The sequence below is a fragment of the Calliphora vicina genome, chromosome 3 (assembly GCF_958450345.1).
Source record: "Calliphora vicina chromosome 3, idCalVici1.1, whole genome shotgun sequence".
NCBI lineage: Eukaryota > Metazoa > Arthropoda > Insecta > Diptera > Calliphoridae > Calliphora > Calliphora vicina.
Genome location: NC_088782.1, coordinates 60713830 through 60722766, shown reverse-complemented (window position 1 = coordinate 60722766; position 8937 = coordinate 60713830). Strand labels below are relative to the sequence as shown.

Genomic DNA, 8937 nt, shown 5'->3' with positions numbered 1-8937 from the left:
TCTATCTTTGATTTTCACGAAAATGACTGTCCATGTAAACCTTTTGCGCAGAATACAGGTCGCAATTTTGAAGATATTTCGATGAAATTTGGTACATATTATTTTTTCGGCTCAAAGACCAAGCCTATTGAAACTGGCTGAAATCGGTCCATTATTTCACCTAGCCCCCATACAAATGTCCTCCCGAAATTGGACTTTATCGGTCATAAATGTTTAATTTATATATGTATCTCCACAAATTCCGCTCCAAATAAGTTTTATATACACAAAATTCATGTCACCAAATTTTGTTACTATCGGTCCATAATTAGTCATAGCTCCCATATAGACCCGCTTTCCGAAAATCACTTTAACGTGCATAAATCGCTTAAAAATGTTGGTATACACACAAAATTCAACATAGTAAACTTTTATGTAGCCATAAATCACACGACCTAATATCATGGTGATCGGTCCATAATTGGACATGGCCCCCATATATGGCCCACTTCCGAAAATCACTCAAAAATATAAATTATTGAAATTTTAAAAGAAAAATGGTTTTGCTCTTTTACTTAGTGTAGGGTATTATACGGTCGGGCTTGAGCGACCATACTTTCCTACTTGTTTAAATAAATGTTTAGTTTCAAAAGAAGAAAAAACTACAATTTGTTTGGTTTTTGAAATTTTTTTACAAACATTTTTATTCTTATAAATACAATTTGTTTATGTTCTCTTTTTTATACAAATATTACAATTGTTTAATGGAAATAATTTCTAATTGTTTTTTGATTTTGTAAATGCACACATAGTACATTGTATAATATATAAATAATTAAAACTAAATACAAACTAATTATTTAAGTAGTGGTATATTTTATACAATAATATTTCACTTAACAAACATACACACTAAACGTAAATTTAAAACATAAAAATAAAAAGATTTAAAAAAAACGGCAGTGCTCCTTCTTCTATAAATGTAAAATAATAATTAATAAATCAAAATAATACAATAAAAATATTAATAATTAAGAAAGTGGTGAACTATTTATTGTAAGCGATTAATTTCACAAATCAATGTTGCAACGCATGTTACTTATTACAAATGAATCGATGGATTCAGGAGGGCAGGGCGTATGAGTGATGTGTAATTTGCATAAAAGTAAATTAAATGTTTTAACTAGCTAAAAATTTCATTATTTCTTTCATTCTTTTCGTTTTAGCAATTAACTAAAACTAAAATCGTTTCATATATGTATCTATATACATTCAAAAAATATTTCAAATACTAAACTACTGCTGAAAAACAAACAACTAGAGAGGAGTAAATAAAGTAAGTGAGTGAGTAAAGCAAAAGTTATTTGTTTAAATTGACAAACTGAGAGAGTTACAAAAAAACGAGATAGCGGTGTTGAAATATACAATATAGCGTATTAGCAAAGGGAAATTAAAGGGAAATGATTTAAAGGTTTTCAAAAATACATATTTGAATGATTGCCAAATAGTTTTGGGTTAATTGCCTGGGTGTTTTTGTGATTCGAATCTTTCTTTTTCAATTTTTTATAATTTGTTATTCTATACATTTGTTTTTCATTCATTAACAATCAATTCGGCTGGACTTCACACACAAAATATGTCTCAAAACTGCAGGGAGAATCATTCCATTTCAGGCCTTTACCATCACGATTCCACAATTCCAGGCAATTTTCCTCCTCGCCGTTTTCATAACGGAAATTATTAGGTTCGCCAGCATTCCAATTGGTGAAGGTGATGGGACGACCGGTGGACATCCAAAAGAAGTTACCCTCATCAGCCAAATCAGTGCCAGAAGTCCAAAAGTGTTCATGGCCCAAACCTGAAATAACACAAAAAAAAAACAAAAACAGCGTTATAAAAAACTCCACAAAATAACTCGTACATTGATGTAAATTGATATTGAACAAAACCACATTCACTTTTTTCTTTATTTTCATTTTTCTGTTCATTTCAAACATTTCCATGTCATACTTTCAAAAACATAAAATGTTTGTCGTACATGTTCATAAGTATGTAGAATAGGCTGGCCCCGTTTCTATGTTCCCAACTAAAATGATAGTTTTGCTTGTTTGAGGCGACCATTTCTCAAAACTGTTGCCTTGACTTCAGTATTTGGTGAGCTGGCTCAAAGGATAATAAGGTAATTTTCAGGATTTTTTTTATATTTCTCGCACAAGAAACAAATGAAATATTGGTATCATGTGAAAGGTCTTTGATAGGTGCTTAACAAAATACCAATATTTTATATGTTTCCTTTGCGAGAAATGTAAACAAAATAATAAAAACCTACAAAAAGGACATTTTTATTTATTGATCCAGCTCAACAAATATTGACGCCATGACAAAAATTAGATTTAATATTTGAACATATTATTGATAGTTCACATTATTTTGTGAAGATACAATAAATAAAATATGGAAAAAAAATGACAAAAATTTTGAGAAACTGAAGCTGTGAATAAATTTAACTTTTATTATAGTTGAGAACATCCACAACTTTATTTTTTGGGGCCACCCTAATGTACATATATTTGTTCATGAGGGGGTGTGGGGTCTTTACATGTTTGTTCAAACATTGTCCAGTTCACCCAGTTACATAATGTGGAAATGTGCAAAGAAAAACATTGTTAATGCATGGCAACAATTGAATTAGTTTGGTTTTTTCTTCGATATCCTAGTTAACATGGATTTTGTTTGAGTTGCATGTTTATGCACGAAAATAACTAGAGTGGCTTACATTTGGAATCTTAAATTATGAAACTTAATATTCCTAAAATATACTGTTTTTGTAACTTTAATTGAGTCCGTTTTACTACACAATTAAATATTGGTTTAAATGCGTAATTTTTTAAAATTTTTAGCTTTCATTTTGAATCATTTGTACAATATAAATTTATTCAAAGTATTAGGCATTGTTAGATTTGACAATTTCCCATCTTTCGGGCAATATATTGATTCTGAGCCAAAATAACTGCTCATCTTTTGAGGCCAAGAACGAGTCAAGCAAATTTAGGATATTCAGTTCCTAAGTGATGCGTATCCCAGAAGGAGCGTTCTGCATCGATCGAAACAAATACTAATCGGACGGGGCAAGATCTGGACTATAAGGCGAGTGAGGCAAAACTTGGCAACCACTTCTTTCTAAATAGTTTTTAACAGGAATTGCAACATGTGGCCTAGCGTTGTCATGATGGAATATTACGGTTTGATGTCTGGCATATTCTGGGAGTTTTTCGGCCAATGCACAGTGGGGCAGAATCAAAATTGTTTGGAAATAAGTCTGGCATTTCTAAACGGCTGGTCCGATCGGGATAAAATATGACGTGGACGTAGCCAAGGAGTATTCGAGTTTAAGATAATAAAATGGGTCATACAAATGATCCAGGGGCTGCGCTATAGGGGCTCAAAGTAGAATGAATACCTTCGACATGTAAAATTTTAAAAATTTTTTTTTTGTTTCCTATCCAGATTTTTATATTTTTGGAAAGCACTCGGCTAGGTCTTGAAAAAAATGCTTGCGTGTGCTATTTATCTCTAGTATTTTCCGAGTTATAGTCATTTCAAAATTGAAATTTTAAAATTTTGATATACTTTTTATCAAAAATTCAACGTTGGGCCACATGTTCTAAAATCCCAAACCTTGATGTGTTCCCTATTTATCGCCAAAGTATTTCCCAGCCCCGAAGGAAATGTGGAGCCTATAGGCAAAATTGTAAAAATACCATTTTTGGGATTTTCGCTCCAATTTTTAGGAATTGCGGGATTGCCTTCGACCTTTTCACATGTTTTTTTACACCTTGTTATTTAGAAGAACATAATAAACGTTAAAAATTTCATTGAGTTTCGTTAATAAATAAAGATTTTATTACATATTACATATTCATTGAGTTAAATTTATATCAAAATTTTAATAGGATTTCAAATATTAGGAACAATTTGATCCACATTTATTCCGAGCTATATTGTTTTGTTTAGATAAGTTTATTTTTGGTCTTACAAAAATAATTTCAAGTTAATATCTCAATTAGATTAAAAAATATGCCCCTTTAAATCTCCGTCCTTCAAAAATATTGCACTTTTTCATACTAATTTTTTTTTATAAATTTTCTTATGTGACTGAGTCGGAACTTGACTTGTTGTTGAATAAAATATTAAGAAAATTTATACAAATGGTATAAAAAAGTGCAATATTTTTGAAGGATGGAGTTTTAAAGTGGCATATTTTTTAATATAATTGAGATATTGTCTTGAACCAAAAATTAACTTATTTAAAAAAAAAATTGGAATAAATGTTGATCAAACTGTTCGTAATATATGCATTCCTATTCAAATTTTGATACATATTTTAGTTTCAGAAACTCAATAAATATGTAATAAAATCATTATTTATTAACAAAACTGAAAGAAATTTTCAATGTTTTTTAAATTTGTCATTCTAAATCACAAGGTGAAAAAAACATGTCAAAAGGTCAAAGGGAATCCCGCAATTCCTAAAAATTGGAGCGGAAATCCCAAAAATGATAATTTTAACAATTTTGTCCATGGGGTCCACATTTCCTTCTGGGCTGGGAAAATACTTTGGGGATAAATAGGGAACACATCAAGGTTTCCAATGCTGCTTTCCGTTTTCTGATCCCAGGTTTGGGATTATAGAACATGTGGCCCAAATTTGAAATTTTGATAAAAAAAATAGGTCACATTCCGAAGAGCGTAGGGGCGATATATTCGAATAATAGGACATGTTTTTTATACCAAAATGTTCTGCGTAAACTTACAGAAAAATATAAATTTGTCATATGTTCTGAAAGAAAGTTTTTTTTTAATAAAAAAAAAATTAATTCACCTTTCGTCCAAAAAACAGCAAAAATCTACCTTTTTTTGAATTTATAATAACTCAGAAATTATAAGAGATAAATAGCACACACAAGCATGTTTTTCAAGACCTATCCGAGCGTTTTCCAAAAATGTAAAAATTATATGTCGAAGGTATCCAACTTTGAGCCCCTATAGCGCCGCCCTGGATCATTTGTAGGGCCCATTTTAATAACTTAAACTCGAATACTCCTTGGCTACACCCACGTCAAATTTTTTATTTTACCGGAACAGCCGTTTAGAAATGCCAGATTTATTTTCAAAAATTGTAATTCTGCCCACTGTGCAATGCTCGCTTCAAACGAAGCAGTAGCTCCCACCAAATACAAAGAATTACCTTATCGCGATGAACATTTGGCTTTTGTGTCGATTCGGCTTGTTCACATACGATCTCTTATGCTTCTGGTTATCGTAATGGATCCATTTTACATTGCAAGTAATGATTCGGTGTAAAAATGGTTTTCTGTTATATCATTCGTATGGTACCCAATTTCCCTGCTGCTTTTGAATTTTTTTTTTCAAAAAAAGTAAAGCAAAACTTCGCGCATATGACGCTTTATTGACACAAAATTTGACATTTTGAAGCCAAAACTAACTTTGTTATCTACAATATAATTTTCAATAACTAAGTGGGAATAAATGACAGATATGTAACCTTCAAAATGACATATAAGTCATTAAAAGCAAAAATCGCTTTCAAAAGATACGCAATATAATTTAAATCCCTCATTTTTAAGTCATACACCCAACAAATAGAAATACTTTAATGACCATTTTAGGAAAAAAATTAAAAAATATCCACTATTTTAAATGTCCAGAATATGTATTCATGTAATTGTTAGTTAATAGGGACCAGATAGATGTAGAAATCCATTTAAATACGAATGAACTAAAAAAATTCCTCAGCACCAGCTTTGAAAAATTTTATTCCGATATCTACAATAGTTCAAAAACTATCAAATTGTTTCAAAATCATAAAATTTTTAAAACAATAGTTTAGAAAATATAAATATTTCTTGATTACTTTGGAGTATACTTGTTATAATTGATCAATATCGCTCATACGATTCATTGCAAATTCAAATTAGTTTTTTATGTTGAAATCAACTTTCCGTAGCCCCCAAATAACTTACAAACCTGAATGGCTGAGATATAAGGAAAAACCCGGACAACCTTAGTTTTTGGCCTATTTTTAATCTACATATATCTGGATTACTAAATCATTCATTTCGACAATATGGATATCTAATGGTAGATATTTCAAAGTCAATTGCAACTACGACTATAGTAAGTTGGAACTACAATGCGTCAAAATCGGGAAAAATAATTTTTAACCCGAATTTTTTCAACAAAAAATTTTTTTAGTCATACATTTTTTTGCACTAATAAATTAAAAAATTAAAAAAATCAATTTGGAAAAATTGGAAAAAATTAAAAAACAAAAATTTTTTAATCTTTTTTTAAATTTAAAAAAAAATATTCAAAAACCTATTTTGAAATTTATTTTTTTTAATTATAAAAATATTTAAAATAAAAATTTTAAAAATATTTAAAATTTTTATTTTTAAATATAATTTGGTGGATGGTATATATGATTCGGCATAGCCGAATATAGTCTCTCTTACTTGTTTTTGTTTAATCAGTTACTACATATAATGAATATAATAATAAAAAGAATTAAAATTTTAAACTTGTTTCCCTTAAATTAACATTTCTTAATAACTTTCATGATCATATCGCACATGTGCGAAATTTATTACCATTTATTTTTCAAACTACTGCTGCATTTCCACCAGAAGTTTCATAGGGTTCAATAGAATGCTAACATTTTTTTATAAATTCCCTAATTCTGTCAGTCACTTTTTGTTGCATAGTTTTTTTTTGTAATTTTAGATGTATGAAATAAATAAGTTGGTTATACATTTCTCTATGAAATTATATTTCCGGGTATTACTATAACTATTCAGTCATGTAAATTCCATATATGGATATATATGCACACATTGCTCATTTAATAAAATAGCGTCATAAAGCAAAATATATAAATTTGAGAAAAATTTCAATGAAATTTTATTTATGAAATTCTAAATTACTTAATTGTCATTTAACATAACAAAATATTGGCTAAAATAATATAGATTATAGTGAACCAGATTAAAGTTTTTGAGTTGTGTTACTTTTATATTAAGCGAGAGATATGTAACTGTTGGTATATTTGTATTTGTTATATTGTTGTTGGAGTTTTGCTTTAATATTTATTTTTCTTTTTTTTTATATTTAAAGTTCGTTGTAACTATATTAACTAAGTATCCATTCAACTATACTGCTGCTGATGTTGCTCGTAAAGACAGGCGGACAGATACAAACAAATCATACGAACATCTATAGTACATGCAGTTAGTTATGAATATATGAATGAATGTTTGAATGTATCTATATATATTTATGCACATAACTACACAGCTGTGTAACCTATTTTAGAGCATTGACTTTATAACACCATTTAGTATCTGTAGTGTGGATGGAAATATGGGACTTCAAAAAGGGGTGTGGAATATATTGTTATGAAATTATATGATCAATTTTAATTTAACGGTCTATAACGGCTGCTTGCAACATTCATAATGTTTATAAAAATTTGTATCACTAGAAACTTCAACTTATCAATAATGTTATTAACATTGTTTATAAGTATGACAACATTATTTGTGTAGCAGCTTTAAAAGCTCTTGGTGATCATTGTGGTAATCGAACATTCTAGTTTTTCCCTTAGATTACACAGGTCAACAGCTAAAAAAGGCTTCACTAACCACTATATAGATTTGATGCATCTTGGTTACCTAAGTACAAAAATGGTAAAATATTTGAATTCTATGGATAGATTTTTTTAAACAAAATTTTTTCTAAAATTGTGAATTTTTTTAGTTGTTTCTCCACATAATTTATGATAACTCAAAAAGGGTTAGTCCGATATTATTGAAGTAAACTAAGAAAAGTTCAAATTTACACAATCTTTAATCTGTTTATATATAGAGTTTTAATCGGCTCAGTAGTTTCGGAGTTATAATAACAAATTGAAGAAAAATACATGAAAATATCAAATTTTTGTGTTTTAAAAAACTCATGAAAAATCGAAAACAGCAGAACTTGTTCAGGTTTATTATTTTGTCGCAAAGCCGCATATAATACCAACAAAATGAAATATTGAAGATAAAAATCGATTGATTATTTTCGAATTTATTCACAATTAAGTGAATTCGCTCATGTTCACAAAATTTAACTTTTTTGTTTGATATATGTACATAAAATTGAGTAGTTACTGTTCTTCTTTCGATTGATTGAATATTGTAAACATTTTACCCGTGCTATGTACAAATTTTCACATATATATTGCGTTTTAATCGGCTCAGTAGTTTCGGAGCTATAATGACAAATTGAAGCGAAAAATATATTTTTTATGTAAAAATAATCAATTTATTTTTGTTTTAAAAAAATCATGAAATATCGAAAACGGCAGAAATTGATTAGATTTGTTGCTTTATCGCAAAGCCAGCTGTAATAGGAACAAAATGGGATATCGAACATAAAAATCGATGGATTATTTTCGAATTTATTCACAATTAAGTGAATTCGCTTATTTGCAGAAAATTGTATGTACGTACAAGCATGTACTTTGAGTGTAAATTTTACATGTGTTTTGTTATTGTAACAAAAATTTGAACTTTTTTAAGTACACTTCAATAATATCGGACTAACCGTTTTTAAGTTATCATAAATTATGTGGAGAAACATTTAAAAAAATTAACAATTTTAGAAGAAAAAAAAATTTTAAAAAAAATCTATCCATAGAATTTAAAAATGTTTCCATTTTTGTACTACAGGAACCACAATACATCAAAATTGTGTAGTGGTTTCAAAAGCCTTCAAAATTTTTTCGATTTTGTTGCCCTGTGTTACTTAAGAGACTTCTAGAAAATAGCGTTGTGTATATAAATAGCAACAGCGAATTGCCATAGTAGTGAGATATCTGAAATAATTTCGGGTTTC

General features: G+C 28.8%; 1 protein-coding gene across 1 annotated transcript in view; it reads right to left on the bottom strand.

Moving 5' to 3' along the window:
- Positions 1-647: 647 nt before the first annotated feature.
- Positions 648-8937, bottom strand: part of tfc (triforce) — a 136565-nt gene continuing 128275 nt past the window's right edge. The window contains exon 5 of the mRNA XM_065505177.1: positions 648-1837. Within this exon, the coding sequence (XP_065361249.1) occupies positions 1587-1837 (251 nt within the window). The 3' untranslated portion in view covers positions 648-1586. The remainder of the gene's footprint in view (positions 1838-8937) is intronic.